Source organism: Canis lupus, chromosome 19, assembly GCF_003254725.2.
Source record: "Canis lupus dingo isolate Sandy chromosome 19, ASM325472v2, whole genome shotgun sequence".
Taxonomy (NCBI): domain Eukaryota; kingdom Metazoa; phylum Chordata; class Mammalia; order Carnivora; family Canidae; genus Canis; species Canis lupus.
Genome location: NC_064261.1, coordinates 4,589,683 through 4,609,141, shown reverse-complemented (window position 1 = coordinate 4,609,141; position 19,459 = coordinate 4,589,683). Strand labels below are relative to the sequence as shown.

The 19,459-nt window shown below is 36.5% G+C and overlaps 1 protein-coding gene across 2 annotated transcripts in view; it reads right to left on the bottom strand.

The window, feature by feature from the left end:
- The window catches only part of SLC7A11 (solute carrier family 7 member 11), an 89,384-nt gene that overhangs the window by 40,208 nt on the left and 29,717 nt on the right, over positions 1-19,459 (bottom strand). For both annotated transcript variants that reach the window (XM_025462246.3, XM_025462247.3), the window contains exon 6: positions 15,112-15,156. In XM_025462246.3, the coding sequence (XP_025318031.1) occupies positions 15,112-15,156 (45 nt within the window). The remainder of the gene's footprint in view (positions 1-15,111; positions 15,157-19,459) is intronic.

Here is a 19,459-nt window from a genome sequence, read left to right as displayed (position 1 = left end):
TATATCGTACTAAAAGAAATCCATTCCAGATAAGTTAAAAAGCTTAATGTCCAAAAGAAATCAGGAACAAACAAACAGAAAATATGAGTGATATATAAGTGATCTAGGGATACAAAAAAAGCTTATGGTGGAAAAGCCATCCACAGAGATACTTTTAAATTCTTATATTATTTTACACTCTTATATTTAAATGTAGTATACTTAAAAATTAACTAATTTAAATAACTAATATTAACTAATTAAATTATGATATATAAATTCAAACTTCTATGAACTGAATCATAAAGAAAATTTAGTTACGTGAAAAACTGTGACAGAATTTGGCAATCAATATAATAAAGAATTAGTACCCATAATATACAAAAAAACTCTTTTGAATCACAAATATTCATGCCCCAAAATGTCAACCACATAGAACTAAACATGGGGAAAGGATTAAGCCTTATATATGATTTTAAAAATGCAATTTAAAACAATGAGGCATAACTTTTGCTTTACAATTAACAAAGATTTTTGTAAATAATGACACCCAATGCTGATTAAGTATTCTTAACTATTACTATTGAGTGAGGAAACCGATGTACATGCTTTGGAGAGCATCTGGGTAAGACAAAGAGATACTTAAAAAGTTTATTGCCTTTGACATAGTAATTCTCTTCCAGCAATCTTCCTAAGAAAATAATTAAATAGGTACAAAGATTTATATATTAAATTATACCACAGCATTATCATACTAAAAAAATTGGAAACATTTTCAACGCCTAACAGGAAAATAAGTAAATGCTGGTATACCTACCCAACGAAATACTATACCATCATTACAAATGCTGCTTACTAAGATTTTAGAGATCAAGGAAAATCTAATGAAATGATGTTAAATAAAAAAGCAGGATAGATCTAGATGAATAAAAAGAGAGTCGAGCTCGAGATACAACAAATCTGGAATGGCAGGACAGACGTCATGATGCCTTTGAGCTGCTGGGAATGCAGCAATGAATGTTACAGATGAATGAGCCCCGGCCCTCATAAAGGAAACAGACAATAAATAAATAAGTAAATCCATAGTGTAATGCCAAAGCGATAAAGAAAAATATGAAAAAAATGTGTATGTACATTTATCTCAAGTAATATAATGAAATAGAGATGCGCACGGCACAAACATAGGCATATATACACACCCGGGGGCGGAGGGGAAGCAAAATATCAAAGTAATAACAGTTTCTATTTGATGTGATTATGAGATAACAGGTGCTTTTAATTTTCTTCTACATAGTTTCTGGTCTTTTAAAATTCGACTATCCTCTATTATTAAAACAGAGAGGGAAAGACCATGTACGGTTAATGAAAATACCATGAAAATCATAAAGTTTTACTTTTACTTTCTGGCAGAGTATAGAAACCATAGGAGTTTTCCTTTCTATAACTTGATTAAACCATAACTGCTAGTTGGAAATTTGCATCCTGGTCATTAAAAAATGGCATAAACAAGATGTGTCTGGTAGGAGAAATAGGAGAACCAGCCCACCAGGATGTCTCGTGCTCCCAGGTGCCTGGGAGCTGTGGAGTTGGGGAGGCCTGGCTCAGAGGGGAGGGAAGTCTGCAGGGAAATGCCTTAGAAGTGGCAACAACAGGAGCAGAAGTAGCCTTATCTTTCCGAGAACAGGAAACCCTGCCTCTGTGTGGGTCAGACTTGCATCTGAAACTTGAGGGCTGGAAAGCACCTACACATCCAGGTGGAGCTGTCTCCCTCGCTGCAGTTCAGAGTTCAGGTTGTGGCTCAACAAAAACACAAAGGGCTCTGAGTCACCAGAGAGGGACATCACTGAGTTCGATTTGCAGTTGCCTCTCCTTGGCCAGAGGCCATGGCACAAAGAGGATCAAATAGCTAAGCACTTACATACATTTAAAACACATTTAACCTTTCTTCCACCAGACCCTGAGCAGCTACAAATCAGTAGTTTTAAAGCATGACCTCCTCTTGCCATCTATTGTGTTCATTTCTTTTGTCATTTTTCTGGCTTAAAACAAAATTAATCGTGTCTTCTATATCAATTTCTCTTTTGCTTGCCTCAGGCCAGAATATGGGAAGTGATATCTTGATTGTTTGATAATGTCGATACAGAAAAATTAAATATTCCTCCCCCCCACAAAGAGATATAAAAACTATTTTGAGAATCAGGGTGTCTGTCAAAATCTTAAAGAAAATAAAAAGCAACTATTTCCTTACAATATCCTAACATTTCAACATTTCCCAGTCATAAAGTGTCTGCTTTAATTGTGCAACCAGATGACCTTCAATAAACAACCTGGAATAGATTATTTAATTCAGCTAGCCTAGGACCCCTTTCATTATGTGTTTGAAAAACGGCTTTAGAAAGTCGAATGCAGGCAAATGTTAATGCTTTTATACATTTTTAAAAGCATTTTTGTTCCATTCTCAAATAACATACAGGTCACTCCTAATGATCACATTCTTCCCCAGCTAATTTCGAGGCTAAAATCTTGCCATATCCATCACTCTTAGATTTGTATTCAACAGTGCTAAGTGTTTGAAAGGAGGACTAGAAAGGGATCAGTATTTTAAATATAAACAAATGTAAATATAGACAAATTAATCCATCTCTCTGACTTCAGTTCTTTATCTTTACAATGAAAGGGATAGAAAATTTGATGGCTACCTCCTGCCCAATTCAAAAATCCCAGGCTCAAATTGAACACCAATAAAAAATAAATTTATTATTAAAAAAAAAAATCCCAGGCTTTTGTGATATATTTCCTCAAGGTCAAGTCCATTGTGTTTTAAATTATATTAGGAAGTTAGTCTAATAAACTAGGCCAGCCATGCCAATGTGTGAATGAAGGAAAGTGAATGGGTGGAGAACTATTTGTATACATAGGTAACATGAAAACTGAAGCAATTTAGAAATTAATAAACATCCTCACCTCTTTTGCTATCTATCCCTAAGAGAATGACCATGACGGGATAATGTCAGTGAGAGAGAAAAAAATGACATCATCCAAGGCCTACAGGAGACAAACTTTGGAGGAGGTAAGACATGAGATGCCTATAAAAAGCTCTGTGATTAAAACAAACAAACAAACAAACAACAAACTCTGTGATAGGTAACCAATGAGCCTCTAGAAACAACTCTGCTTAGAAAGTCATGCATGATAGTCTTTAGTCTCTCTTATTTTGTGTCATATGAGTAAATGTTGTAAACTTTAGTTTTACATATTATGAAATGCTTGAGCTGTATGGTATAGACTTAATTTTATAAACAATCTTCCATATAATATTGCTTATCTTACTATATAAACCAGTGGCCATGGTGTTTGATCACCGCATTCTCAACTAATATGCATTAGTATTGATTATTATTAAGCTTTTGTCACAGGTAGCTCTCCCGATCTGTTCCACCTATCTAACTTTATTTTTTTATTTTATTTATTAATTAATGAGAGAGAGAAAGAGAGAGGCAGAGACACAGGCAGAGGGAGAAGCAGGCTCCATGCAGGGAGCCCGATGTGGGACTCGATCCCGGGACTCCAGGATCATGCTCCAAGCTGAAGGCAGATGCTTAACCACTGAGCCACCCAGGTGTCCCCCTATCTAACTTTAAAAGAGAGAGAGGGGGCACCTCAGTGGCCCAGTCAGTTAAGTGTCTGATTCTTGAGTTCCACTCAGGTCAGGATCTCAGGATCATGGGACTGAGCCCTGTGTCAGGCTCTCCACCAGTACTGAGTGTGGAGTCTGCTTGTCTCCCTCTCTTTTTGCTTCTCCTCATGCTCACCTATGCACATTCTCTCTCTAAAATAAATAAATCTTGAAAAAAAAAACACAAAACTTAAAAGAGAGAAAGAATGAGAAAAGGGACAAGTGAGAAAATGACACAGTAGAAAACAACTGGGAAAACCATCTGACTATTAAAAGCTCTGAGCTTGTCTCCTTAGAAAAACCAACATAGTACTATATGTTTTTGAAAAACAACCATATGAGACTAGAAAAGCCTACTTCTGAGACTGAGATAATTTCCACTTCCTTTGGCAAGATGCTTCAAATAAGAGTGTTTTTGCCTTGTCATAATGGATTTCAAACCCAACATTTAAGCAGTGTACACAAAAAGCAATACTTTGGTCAAATTCATAAGTCCTGATCTGATAATCCCTCTTAGATTTCAAATGAGCTAATGACATGTTTCATAACAAAAAATAAAAAGTAAATGGTCTGCCATTAAGTATCTACTATAAGCCAAGTATTGTCAGACACCTCAGTATATTATTTCCAATTCTCACAAAAACTCCACAAGGTAAGCATTAGAATGTTCATTTAAAAGATGGCTAAAGGAATGAATATACATTTTTGAAAGTTATTACAAATCAATCTTTCTTTCTCTCTCCCTCTTTCTCTCAGTCTCCCTCACCCTTTCCTTCTTTATTTTCTTAGGTAGCAACATAAATATTTATTATTATAAATTAATTCATTAAATGCTAACCAGACTATTAGAAATGTCTAATGCTTGACCTATTAGATCTATCAGAGAAGATACCTCTCTGCATAGGCAATTCCGTCACCATATACGTCTAATTTTTCTTGAGAAAAATATAAAACACACAGAAATAGACTAGTATGAACAACATCCTGCACCATAGAAGTTTAGAAACCATTCTGCACCTTTGTTAGGCACGTATGATAAAAACAGTAAACAGAATCCAGGACCCATCATGACACACATAACTGATCTCCCCAACGAGTGCATTAACACCGGCCTATATCCCTCCTGGTGCATTCCAGATCCTACACTTCAGATGACCCCAGTAAATTAGATTCCACAGCTTGGATCTAATCCTAGATCTTCATATCTAATGATTAAGCTCTCATAGGATGTCAATCTGGCTTCACTCCTTACCCTACCCCCACCCCCACCATCTGTCTGTTCAAACTTCTTATACATTTTCTGAAATAACTCAAAGTTTTAGGCCCATTCAATCTCCCAATCATCATGATATCTAGAAACTGGCTACAAAATCCCTTTCTCTGGGTCTATTTGTCTTCCTGAGACAGATCTGTCTAAGTTTCTCTCCCTTGGCCATATTCCCAAAGGATATCTTCATGTCAAACTGGGTACTCGCATGTCATCAATTAGAATCATACTAGAGTTGAAAGGAAACTCAGAATTTGATACTCCATCATTCCTTTCCTACAGCTGAGAAATCAGAGGCTCAGAGAAGATAAAGGAGATAGCTATGGTCACAAATTTACATATCTCCAGAACTGGAAGTAGAACCTTAGTTGCTTGATTCTAAGTACAAAGCTCTTTCCACAACACCAGTGAGAATCTCCTGTGCTTCAGTGAGGTCAGTTGCTATCCAGCCCAAATCTTGCCCTGCACTGGCTTTGCTATTCCCCTCTCCTCCTTAACCCACCCTTTCCTAGAAACCAAATGTTTTAAAGTCAGATCTTTGACACAACTTATTTGAAATATTTCCAAGCCTTGCCTCAGGATTCTATTTGACCTTAAAATTTAAGGAAGGGTTCCCTTAATCTTCCTAGCATGTGACACTTTCCCCCAGTAACGGAGACCTATGGTGTAGTACATGACTCCCCACATTGGTTCGCATATATTCACTAATCTAAAAATAGAACCAAAATATTATAGAATTAAAAGCAAGCTTAAGCAATGGCCTGCCTCATTTTTCCACCTGACTATCTAAAGAATCATAGCTAAATGATCATTTCTTTTATCTCTATTTTGGGATTCCTAATGCCTAATCAAATTCCCTTGTTTCAATACTTATAAATATAATTTTATCTTAAAATGAACTTTCTTCTCATTTAACTTGATTTTATTTGCTCTTCTTCTGGCATAGAGAATAAATGATCCCATCATTTTCATTAAAAAGTAAAAAGGACAACTCTATTTTTTAAGAGAGTATGTGAGCACCATGTTGACTCATCCATTTTCCCTAAGCAGTTTAGTTCATATCTTTGAACTGGGAAAATGTGGCCATTATGAGGCTATTTGCCAGAATTTTCTGCCACATGATTTGTCAGGCCCAGAAGGCAATTAACGTTTCAAAGATATTGCTTTTGTTGAAAATAAACATATAAAAGAAGACTGAAATGTGACTTCTTGGATTATAACTCTCTTTAAACTGTTCATATATCACAAAAAGAAAATCCATTGAAACTACCATCAGGTTCATCTTCTCTAAACACCATTTCATATATACCCAAAACTTGCAACACACCCCCGACCTACCCATCCCATTGGCTACTGGATCAGCTCCCAAATTCTTCTAATGGAGGCTCACCTCATGACAGCATCCACCTCTTACTACCATTTCACCTTATACTCTTCTTTACAATTCTTTACTGTAGCTACAGAGGTCTACACACCATTTGCAACCATGGCTATGTGTATGCACACCCCCCAGTGAGATGGCTTTACTTCTTTATTCTACCTTTGTAAATCCTACTTTTCTCCCAACTTCCTCTTCCATAGCAAAGTTACTTTCTTAGCCATACAACACTGTGTACACCCATGAGTCACTTCTGCTTTGCTTCTCAAAGGGATCAGTTGGCATGCTAAAAAGAGTACATGCTCTGAAACCAAACAGCGCATGGATTATAATCCTAATCTTCTCACTCATTACACAGCCATGAAAAATTGCTTCACTTCTATGGGCTTTAACTTTCTCAACTGAAGAATGGAAATGGGCGCCTGGGTGGTTCCGTGGGTAGAGCATCTGACTCCTGATCTTGGGGCCATGAGTTTGAACACCATGTTAAAAAAAAAAAAAGAATGGAAATAATATACATCATATTCCTGAAAATAATCTGAAGTGCTACTTTGTAATCCATCTATTATTTAGATAACAAATACCATTTATATTTTTAATAAAGGCTATGCATTTTTATGTTAGGCAAAAATTCTTAAAAAAACATTTGGAGGTAAACTAACTGTGTTCTCCTGTTTTATACCAACTCAATAGCTCCTTTTCTAGAAATAAGAATAAAAATTTAAATTCATGATGTCAGTCACTCAGCTCAAACCCTTGTTTGTCAGATTTCATAAATGAGTATCTTGGTAAGAAAATAAACTTAAAAAAAAAAAAAGTGAATGCAGTGGAAGTACAAATAGTCCATCCATTAAATCAGCACTATAAGCCAACAGCGTGCCAGTGACAGAATGGGCCCACACCCATTCTGTGGACATATAAACTAAACTAGTGCTATTGGTTTAGAAGGGAAAAAAATCTGCCAAGAAATTTATTCTGATTATAATGTGTGAGCATATTGCCACCTAAGGGAGATTAGAGACTACTAAATAAAAAGCAGTTCTCATCTTTTGAACCTTTTAACTACTAATAATTGGGTACTTTGTTGATGATGCAGAACAACTTTTCAAGCTGATTAATAGGTCATTTGTATAGAAAAGGCACCCCTGTTCATAAAACAATTATGCTAATCCTCTAATTTTTTGCAAAAATTATGAAAAATTCTAATCTTTGAAGAATATAGGTTTGGGATAAGATGGCATTTGTATATTACTTGTCAAGCTCATTAACATTTTTGAATTTCACATATTTTTATCCTTACAACCGCATGAGAACTCTAATATGGGGATTATCACCCTCTATTTAAAACTGGTAAACAAAGATTCAGAAGCAACTTAGAAGCCTGTCCAAGGTCAAATAGCTAGTTAAGAGGAGACAGTCTTAGAATTTTGATTTCCTAAACTAGTGCTATTTTCAAAGACTCACTAAGTAAATATTTTCACAGTTCATAAAAGTGAAGGAAATCTTCCTTTACTGGAAAGACTCGACTTCATTTGATTCATTTTAGATGTTTACATTGGTAATACAGTTTTAGCTTGTGCCTATACAAATTCAAAAGTTACTCATTTTCCTGAGTAGATCGATAAGCTGAGTCAATGTTTGATTATACGAGAACAAAATTATCAAAATTATTCCAGAGCATGGCCAGTGTAAATATAATGGCCTGGATACATCTTGTCTCTGTGCATAAAGAACAACATGGGATATTATTCTATTTTTTGTGAGACTCTTAACACTGAATCTTAATGAATGCCAAACAGCAGGCTAGATATTAGTGGTCTAAGAAGTTTTTCACCAAGTATAGCCCAGAATGTAAAATTTATTTATGAGCTACTTTTTGGGTGCAATCATTAACATTCAAATCCAGGCACAGAGTAAAGTAGCTGATTTGCATAAATGAGAATATGAATGAGGGGAGTCACTAAAGTGTGAACTCAAAAGCAGGAGACAATCTAATGACTGACATTTACTTCTGATTGCAAAAGGTATTTCCTTTCAGATAAAAGGATTCTAGCTCTGTAACCTCTGATGTGTGTCATTTAATTTTTCATTTGGGTTGTACCTGTTACAGTCAAAATGTTTGCCCTATCCTCTTTATGCCACCCAACTAACAATGTATTAAAGCTTGAAATGGTCACAGAAATTAGCAGGTTGCTAATCAACATGTGAAAGCAAAAAATACTGGTAGCCCAGTTCAAGGAAGGTAGAGTCAGTTTCTCATTTTGTTTTATAAAAATTACATCTGAAGATATTATAGAGGAAAGTAATGCATCTGGTGGAAAGCTAAATTACATAGTGTCCAAGAACCCCTCCATTCTGAATTTTTTTGATTCTACCCATTATACTATTTGTGGTCTCTTATTTTATGAGTAAGAGAAACAAAAACACAGGGTAAATTTAAATCAGCCACTATTATTTCACCCAAAACATTAGTTCATGATTCTAAGCTCAAAATATAAACTTCAATGCAATTAAAATTAAAATTTAGAAACAAGTAATATGATACAAAACAGTCAAAAGCATTGACCTTTAAATTTTTGCCACATAATGGGGTTAGAATCCTTAAAAAGAAAAAAACTAAACTAAATGGCTCCCACAAAGCACTTGAAGGATTAATATCTGTCTTCTTTGATTACTGCCTGATAAAATATTATAATATAATCCTATAATTTCTGCACCACTTATTTGACACTTCAACTTTACATGAACAAACTGTGTTTGAGCCAAATGTATTTTTTATGCATATGTGAAGCTCAGAAATGCAAGAATTTTGATCCCAGGATACTTCAACCACATGTTCCATCACTGAGAAATTTTTAGACTAAACAAAGGCAGGAAGAGTAATTTGGTGACCTTGTTCTCCGAACACAGGACCATCCCTGTGATATCAGTGGCTAAACCAGTACAATCATACACATATTTGAAACATATTTAAAAATGGATATGCCAAACTTTTTACACGTATTTCCAGAAGAAATGCACAAAATAGAATGATTTGAATTTAGGTATAATAATTTCAATGATTGAAGAGAAGCACTGCCACATATTAAGTAATTCTAACAATTCCTGTCATTCGTAAAGAGATGTCTTATTTTGCCAAAGAAATCTTTGTAACTTGGATATATAAATTCAATTTTATAAATTAACTCAATCAGGAGACTTCATTTTGAAGAAATTCATTTAGTAAATACTTTTACAAATTAACTCTGCTTAATAATCCAGATTTTTCTATATGTATTTATTTGCAGTGAGCTAATTTTCTGTGAAAATTAGTTTGCATTCCTTAAGAACATATATCACTTTAGTATTTGTAAAATAAACTTTAGAAATATTCTAAGAATGCAGATAGCACTGCATTGTCATAAAAAAATCATGACACATAATACTGCTGTAATCTACACATACATAGTCAAGACATTATAAGCTATTTTCCAGCAACTGCTAAGTTAGGAAGCTACAAAGTACATAAAGTTGAAGATTTGTCTCTCACAGAAAACTGCATCCTTAAAGTGCCAAAATGCAAAATAAAAGACCTCAAATCAACCTTTAATGCTCTGTCATGCAACTTGGCTACAACACATTCAGGCAAGCTTTTAGATTGTTTTGTTTTGCTGTGTTTTTAATCAGGTTAACTGTCTCACATGTCCTATAAGCAACCGGCCTCATAAAACAGTATAATGTTACTAAGAAAATCTTTTAGACTGACTTAATACAAATCAATGAGGATAGAAACACATATACTAAGAATGTAAGATGGCAGTATCTGAGCTGAATGCAAATAACACGATTATAGATCATTTATGAACCGGTCTGATCGATCACACCACCTTCAAGGTCTTCGGGCATTTTCCTCAAGTCAAACTCCTCTTCTTCTAAGCTATCGTTGGGACAAGGTGTGATGACTTTCAGGCATCAATTAATATAAATTGGAAGCAGACAAAGTATTAATTAAACATGACACTCTGATTATTTAAACCTTCTATTAAAGTTGATTACTCAGACCATGTTGATAGCCTGTTCTTTAAAAAATGACTGATGGTATCAAGCTTTACTGACTTCCACCAAGTCTACTATTTCCAACTCCTCAAGACAGAGGGAATAAATGAAGTGAAAAGAACACTGGAACAAGTCTAATAGACAAACTGACTAATCTCAGACCCCCAAGGTCAAAGTAAAGCAATTCATTTCTTGGCTTTCATCAACCCAAGACATGATTGATCAATCGCAGAGCAGGATTACAAACATTATACATCTCAATGATATGTTCTTTGCACTGTGTAACTTTGGGAACAATGATAGATTGCACAGTTGCCATACAAGTAATGTCATAGGCAAAACTCATTATATTTGCAAAGAAAAACACTTTGGTTTTTAAAAACAAAGTACATATTAGCGATCCTTACTACTACCAGGCATTTCATTTGATGGGAAGACACTTTAAATTCAGTGAGATTCTTTCATCTTTATGGTCCAACCTTTGGACATTCTTGCTCCTCAAAATACTATTTTTACTCTCACGGAGTCAACCACCATGCTATAGATAATTACTGAATGCTATGAAAATCTCAATGATAATTACTGTCATTTTACATAAATATGTTAAATTCCTCTTAAAGGATTCCTACTTCCATAGATCCAAAGCTACTCTTAGAGAAGAAAACAGCACAAAAAGACACTGAGAACATTTTTAGCATTATAAATGCAATCCTATAGCAGGTATTTTGCTCCAATTTTTAAGATTAGTGTTTTGCAAGCTTTAAAGAGAAAGTGAGATAATAATAAAAGAAATCATGAGCTAGTTATTTGATTTTATTCATCTCCCAATTTACCCCTCACTTGTTACTGCACTTAAAGGAACTGTTCCCTAAGTCATGTTCATAATAGCAGTCCTGAAATTACTCCATAGAGTGACATTAGATAATTTGAAAGAATTCCACTGAAATTAAATTATATGGAAAGGGTAGTCAATTGTGAGCATGAAACCTTATTCTACATTCTATGTATTTTAAATCACATTGTTATTTTCAGTGATCTAAATTAATGACCACTTTTTCTATTAGGTCACAATTTTAGCAAAATTTTATTGCCTAGGTGGAGGAGGATAGTAAAAGGTGTTGTATGTTCAGCTGATGATTCATTTCACCAGCTGCCAGAAAGTTACACGTTGCAGCACACCTGGACACATGCACCCGTGACTGATTGGGAAACACATTTATCTTGGCATGTCACAAAGGAGATGGAATTATAATTATTCTCCCTTGTAACTAAAGATAGTTTGGAGCTGTATCTACCTACGAAATCATACAAATTACACATCTGGACGAGGTTCACATAATTTTACCACCTGTTCTCTATGTTCAACCACAAATATTTCCCAAATTGTTGCTTGTGTTTAAAAAATAAGATTCAGTTTTAAGAGACCTGGACTGATTGCTGACATTATAGGGAAATATTGTTTTTAAAATTAAGACACTGAATAAGTTAGTTAAAACCCTGAATTTCTTCCATTGATAAGTACACAGTACAAATTTAATCTCTGCTTTCCATTAAGGGGATTTTGTGGATTTCTCATATTCTGATTTTGAGAAGATAAAACATATTAACTAAGTTTTATACAGAATCTTTCAGGTAAAAATTGAATATTGGAGTATCTAGTACAGCCGAACAGAAAGGTTCCAGAGATTTCTTTCTTCAATTTACATCTTAGTAGTTACTAATTATCTTGACCTAAAATTCCATAGATTCTTACTTAATTTCTCCTGAGAAATTTCTTAGTTTAAGACCTTAAAATATCAAATTAAAAGTATTCTACAAATACATAATGAATTTTGCAGAATTATGATTTCCAAAAAATGAAAATATTTCATCTGGCATAACCAGTGATGATAATCAGTCTAAATCAATTTTGATAGTTACTTTTAAATTATTATGAAACTCTCATATCTTATGTTTTTTTTCTTTAAGTACATATTTATTTTTTCTAAATATAAAAAATTAGGGATTCATGGGTGGCTCAGTCAGTTAAAAGTCTGCCTTTGGCTCAGGTCATGATCTCAAGGTCCCGCAATCTAGCCTACCATTGGGCTCTCTGCTCAGTGGGAGTCTGCTTCTCCCTCTTCCTTTGTGCTCTCTCTCTCTCTCTCTCTCTAATAAATAAAATCTTTTTAAAAAATTAAATGAAATCTGTACAAAAGAAGAGGAGAGATCATAAAATGCATATTCAATTTCAGTGCTGAAAGATGGTGGAACAGGCTTCAACATGGTGTGAAAAAATTTTTCATATTTCTTTCAAACATACTGAAGAAGGAGAATTCCTTAGGATATTGTAACCGAGGAAATACTCTTATATGAGTAAGATTTTATGTTGTTCTTAAAATCGGAATATGAGTATAATAACAACAACCAATTATATAGAGATTAAAAAGTACAGTCACTAATCTAAACATTTTATACATATTAACTCATTACCACAACTCAGTGAGGTAAGTGCTATAATTAACCTCACTTTTTTGAGATGAGGAAACTTCTTTGCAATAACAACAAAAAAACACTGAGTCAATACAACACTGTTCTTTCATAGTTGTACATATTAAATCATAGACATTATCAATGTGTGAAACTAAGGCCCTTAAATTAAGAAAGAGAGAGAGAGAGAGAGAGAGAGAGAGAGAGAATCTTTGATTGGCATACTGTTCAGAAATATGGAACAGAATACATCAGAATTTCAGATCAGGGTAATCATGGCATAAATAATTTAAAATAGTTTAATATATACAATAGTATTATATATACAGCAAATAAAACTATACTTAAACTGCTAAATACCATTACAAGAAAATCTAAACTATGCCACTGATGTACCATATAACAAATGTCACATTATAGGTTCCATCCACAAACCTACAGCTTGCCATTTTTTTTTCCATAAGAAATATTCTTTGATATTAGATTTTAGTAACTGGGCTCTTTAGACTTAAAAGACATAAACCATTGTAATCTCTTTTATACAATGGAAATTCAGTACCTACATATATATATATATATATATATATATATATATATATATATATATATATATAAAATCTAGTAAGAGCAATCTGTTCTCTGTGTTACCACTTACACACTATTCTCAAAAACAGTAAAAACAGGGCAACCTATTTATTTCTGTAATCAATAGATTTAGAGTCATAAAGTGGCTTATTTCAAAATAATGCTAAAAGAGACTAGTTCCTGCTAAGTGAATGTTCTCTACCACAATTCCAGTTATAAATAGGAGAGTACTGTCCTAAATTTCTCGTATTTCTCAATAAAATAACCCTTTCACATGTTTAAATTACATATTGATTTGCATAACAGTTGAATCAGATAGTATGAAACATCATTTTAACCTCAATTGTTGGTTTCCTTGTTCAAAATGCTGATGACCCCGGTACTTGGCCAGATCCAATTGGCTTACTACCTCCTGATATACTTAGTGCCAGAATTTCTTTGCCTACCTTAATGTGAATTGTGAACACTTGAGCTTATTCTCTGATACCTAGGCAATTTCATACTGACCTTTGTACATGTCTCCTTTTTTAATTTTTTTTTTATTTATTTGACACAGAGAGAGAGAGAAAGAAAGAGAGAGAGAGCATGAACACAAGCAGAGGAGAGGCAGAGGGAGAGGGAGAAGCAGGCTCCCCTCTGAGCAGGGAGCCTGATACAGAATTCAATCCCAGGACCCTGGGATCATGACCTGAGCCACCCAGGTGCCCCCAGTTTTGGGACATCTTTCTCCCTTTTTCTTTTTCTCTTTATCACTCTCATGCTTTCTCACTCTTTTTTACCTAAAAGCACCTGTTAATTATTTGAGAATCTATATAATAAGCACATCCCCATAGACAGAGTTAAGTATTTCTTCCTTTACTCTCTGTCAAACTGAGTAATCTATTATAGCATCATACTACGTTACTTTCATTTGTTTACACATTTGACTAGACCACAAAATTGTGAATACAAGTCTTATTCATCATATAAGAAGTTCCTAGCACAATGACTGAAACATGGTAGATGTTTAATAACTGCCAGATGAGTGAAACTACTTTGTAATTCAGTCCATTTCTTACATTGCACTTCTAAAAATGTCCCTCCTCTGCCCATAGATTGTTGCTTTCCTGTATAAAGTCAAATGTTTTTATGCAAATCACAAAATTCATTTGTCTAAGTTCTGATTAAAAATAATTCAATTTAGGAACATTATGTAAATCATCATCAAATTACCTAACCATCAAAAGTATTACCTAACACACAAAAAGTAAAAGCAATCTTCCAGCTACTAAAATGTGCAAGCTTTAAGTATTCCACAGTTACTTCTAGGCTTCCATACTAATTGTTTATTAAATACATTATTATCTTTAATTGAATAGTTATGAAAAAACTCATGAATTTTTAGAAATAATCAGTTTCTGGAGCTCATGTCTTATGGAACATTTGTGGACAGCTGAAAGTTCACGTTAAGTTGTATATAGGCTTTTATAAAATGGATTACCTAAAATATAACTTTATTATTTTATACTTTCAGGTTATCAGATGAGTTAGTGTTAAATGTAGAATATATAATAAAGTTATTTACATCTAATTTAGAGTAAAGTCAAACAAATTTTGATGATGATGATGATAATGCTAAAGCTAAATTAGCCCACACGAAGTACCTTCTGGGTCTGCTTTTTCAACTGTATAACCTTACATTTTATTCCTCACAAATATTTCAGATTAAATATGGCCACTTACTTTTCAGGATTCTCCACTTCTTCAGTAACAAAGTTGAGATAGAACCTAAAAAGATGAAATGAATTATGAATTATCGATACATCTTATGATTATAATCCAAACATTTACAATCAAAATAAGAATTATAAAGAGGGGGAGGAGCAAGATGGAGGAAGAGCAGGGTCCCCAAATCACCTGTCTCCACCAAATTACCTAGAAAACCTTCCAATCATCCTGAAAATCTATGAATTCGGCCTGAGAATTAAAGAGAGACCAGCTGGAATGCTACAGTGAGAAGAGTTCGCGCTTCTATCCAGGTAGGAAGACGGGGAAAAAGAAGTAAAGAAACAAAGGCCTCCAAGGGGGAGGGGCCCGCGAGGAGCCGGGCTGAGGCCGGGGCGAGTGTCCCCAGGACAGGAGAGCCCCGTCCCGGAGGAGCAGGAGCTGCACCGACCTTCCCGGGGGAAAGGGGCTCGCGGGGAGGTGGAGCAGGACCCAGGAGGGCGGGGATGCCCTCGGGCTCCCGGGGACACTAACAGACACCTGCGCCCCGGGAGATGCGCCGAGCTCCCTAAGGGCTGCAGCGGGCACGGCGGGGGCCCGGCGGGACCTGGAGCAGCTCGGGGGGCTCGGGCAGAGGAAGAGGCTCCGTGCGGAGGGGGCTGCGCGGTTCCAGGAGCAGCTCAGGGGGGCTCGGGCGGCGGCTCCGCGGAGGGGGCTGCGGGGCGGGAGCGCGAATCCACCAGCTCAGGCTCCGGAGCACAGGGCGCCGGGACACAGCCCAGGATCCGGCCTCCCCCCGGGACAGGCAGAGGCCGGGAGGGCCCAGGACAGCGAGGACGCTCCTGCCCCAGCTGAGCAGATCAGCGGCCCCGCCCCGAGCCTCCAGGCCCTGCAGACGGAGAGCTCTGGAGCTACTGCGGGGGCTGACTCCAGGGCTGCAGAGCTGCCCCGCCACTAGGGCTGTTCCTCCTGCGGCCTCACGGGGTAAACAACCCCCACTGAGCCCTGCACCAGGCAGGGGCACAGCAGCTCCCCCAACTGCTAACACCTGAAAATCAGCACAACAGGCCCCTCCCCCAGAAGACCAGCTAGACTGACAACTTCCAGGGGGAGCCAAGGGACTTAAAGTACACAGAATCAGAAGATACTCCCCGGTGGTTCTTTTTTTGTTGTTGTTGTTTTGTTTTGTTTTGTTTTGCTTTTTGATTTGTTTCCTTCCCCCACCCCCTTTTTTTCCTCCTTTCTTTTTCTTTCTCTTTTTCTTCTTTTTTTTCCCTTTTTTTTCTTCCCCCCTTTTTTTTCCTCTTTCTCTTTTCTTTCCTTCTTTCTCTCCTCTCTTTTTCTCTTTTTCCCAATACAACTTGCTTTTGGCCACTCTGCACTGAGCAAAATGACTAGAAGGAAAACCTCACCTCAAAAGAAAGAATCAGAAACAGTCCTCTCTCCCACAGAGTTACAAAATCTGGATTACAATTCAATGTCAGAAAGCCAATTCAGAAGCACTATTATACAGCTACTGGTGGCTCTAGAAAAAAGCATAAAGGACTCAAGAGACTTCATGACTGCAGAATTTAGAGCTAATCAGGCAGAAATTAAAAATCAATTGAATGAGATGCAATCCAAACTAGAAGTCCTAACGACGAGGGTTAACGAGGTGGAAGAACGAGTGAGTGACATAGAAGACAAGTTGATAGCAAAGAGGGAAACTGAGGAAAAAAGAGACAAACAATTAAAAGACCATGAAGATAGATTAAGGGAAATAAACGACAGCCTGAGAAAGAAAAACCTACATTTAATTGGGGTTCCCGAGGGCGCCGAAAGGGACAGAGGGCCAGAATATGTATTTGAACAAATTCTAGCTGAAAACTTTCCTAATCTGGGAAGGGAAACAGGCATTCAGATCCAGGAAATAGAGAGATCCCCCCCTAAAATCAATAAAAACCGTTCAACACCTCGACATTTAATTGTGAAGCTTGCAAATTCCAAAGATAAAGAGAAGATCCTTAAAGCAGCAAGAGACAAGAAATCCCTGACTTTTATGGGGAGGAGTATTAGGGTAACAGCAGACCTCTCCACAGAGACCTGGCAGGCCAGAAAGGGCTGGCAGGATATATTCAGGGTCCTAAATGAGAAGAACATGCAACCAAGAATACTTTATCCAGCAAGGCTCTCATTCACAATTGAAGGAGAGATAAAGAGCTTCCAAGACAGGCAGCAACTAAAAGAATATGTGACCTCCAAACCAGCTCTGCAAGAAATTTTAAGGGGGACTCTTAAAATTCCCCTTTAAGAAGAAGTTCTGTGGAACAGTCCACAAAAACAAGGACTGAATAGATATCATGATGACACTAAACTCATATCTCTCAATAGTAACTCTGAATGTGAACGGGCTTAATGACCCCATCAAAAGGCGCAGGGTTTCAGACTGGATAAAAAAGCAGGACCCATCTATTTGCTGTCTACAAGAGACTCATTTTAGACAGAAGGACACCTACAGCCTGAAAATAAAAGGTTGGAGAACCATTTACCATTCGAATGGTCCTCAAAAGAAAGCAGGGGTAGCCATCCTTATATCAGATAAACTAAAATTTACCCCAAAGACTGTAGTGAGAGATGAAGAGGGACACTATATCATACTTAAAGGATCTATTCAACAAGAGGACTTAACAATCCTCAATATATATGCCCCGAATGTGGGAGCTGCCAAATATATCAATCAATTATTAACCAAAGTGAAGAAATACTTAAATAATAATACACTTATACTTGGTGACTTCAATCTAGCTCTTTCTATACTCGATAGGTCTTCTAAGCACAACATCTCCAAAGAAACGAGAGCTTTAAATGATACACTGGACCAGATGGATTTCACAGATATCTACAGAACTTTACATCCAAACTCAACTGAATATACATTCTTCTCAAGCGCACATGGAACTTTCTCCAGAATAGACCACATATTGGGTCACAAATCGGGTCTGAACCGATACCAAAAGATTGGGATTGTCCCCTGCATATTCTCAGACCATAATGCCTTGAAATTAGAACTAAATCACAACAAGAAGTTTGGAAGGACCTCAAACACGTGGAGGTGAAAGACCATCCTGCTAAAAGATGAAAGGGTCAACCAGGAAATTAAGGAAGAATTAAAAAGATTCATGGAAACTAATGAGAATGAAGATACAACCATTCAAAATCTTTGGGATGCAGCAAAAGCAGTCCTGAGGGGGAAATACATCGCAATACAAGCATCCATTCAAAAACTGGAAAGAACTCAAATACAAAAGCTAACCTTACACATAAACGAGCTAGAGAAAAAACAGCAAATAGATCCTACACCCAAGAGAAGAAGGGAGTTAATAAAGATTCGAGCAGAACTCAACGAAATCGAGACCAGAAGAACTGTGGAACAGATCAACAAAACCAGGAGTTGGTTCTTTGAAAGAATTAACAAGATAGATAAACCATTAGCCAGCCTTATTAAAAAGAAGAGAGAGAAGACTCAAATTAATAAAATCATGAATGAGAAAGGAGAGATCACTACCAACACCAAGGAAATACAAACGATTTTAAAAACATATTGTGAACAGCTATACGCCAATAAATTAGGCAATCTAGAAGAAATGGACGCATTCCTGGAAAGCCACAAACTACCAAAAATCGAACAGGAAGAAATAGAAAACCTGAACAGGCCAATAACCAGGGAGGAAATTGAAGCAGTCATCAAAAACCTCCCAAGACACAAGAGTCCAGGGCCAGATGGCTTCCCAGGGGAATTTTATCAAACGTTTAAAGAAGAAACCATACCTATTCTCCTAAAGCTGTTTGGAAAGATAGAAAGAGATGGAGTACTTCCAAATTCGTTCTATGAGGCCAGCATCACCTTAATTCCAAAACCAGACAAAGACCCCACCAAAAAGGAGAATTACAGACCAATATCCCTGATGAACATGGATGCAAAAATTCTCAACAAGATACTGGCCAATAGGATCCAACAGTACATTAAAAAAATTATTCACCATGACCAAGTAGGATTTATCCCTGGGACACAAGGCTGGTTCAACACCCGTAAAACAATCAATGTGATTCATCATATCAGCAAGAGAAAAACCAAGAACCATATGATCCTCTCATTGGATGCAGAGAAAGCATTTGACAAAATACAGCATCCATTCCTGATCAAAACTCTTCAGAGTGTAGGGATAGAGGGAACATTCCTCGACATCTTAAAAGCCATCTATGAAAAGCCCACAGCAAATATCATTCTCAATGGGGAAGCACTGGGAGCCTTTCCCCTAAGATCAGGAACAAGACAGGGATGTCCACTCTCACCACTGCTGTTCAACATAGTACTGGAAGTCCTAGC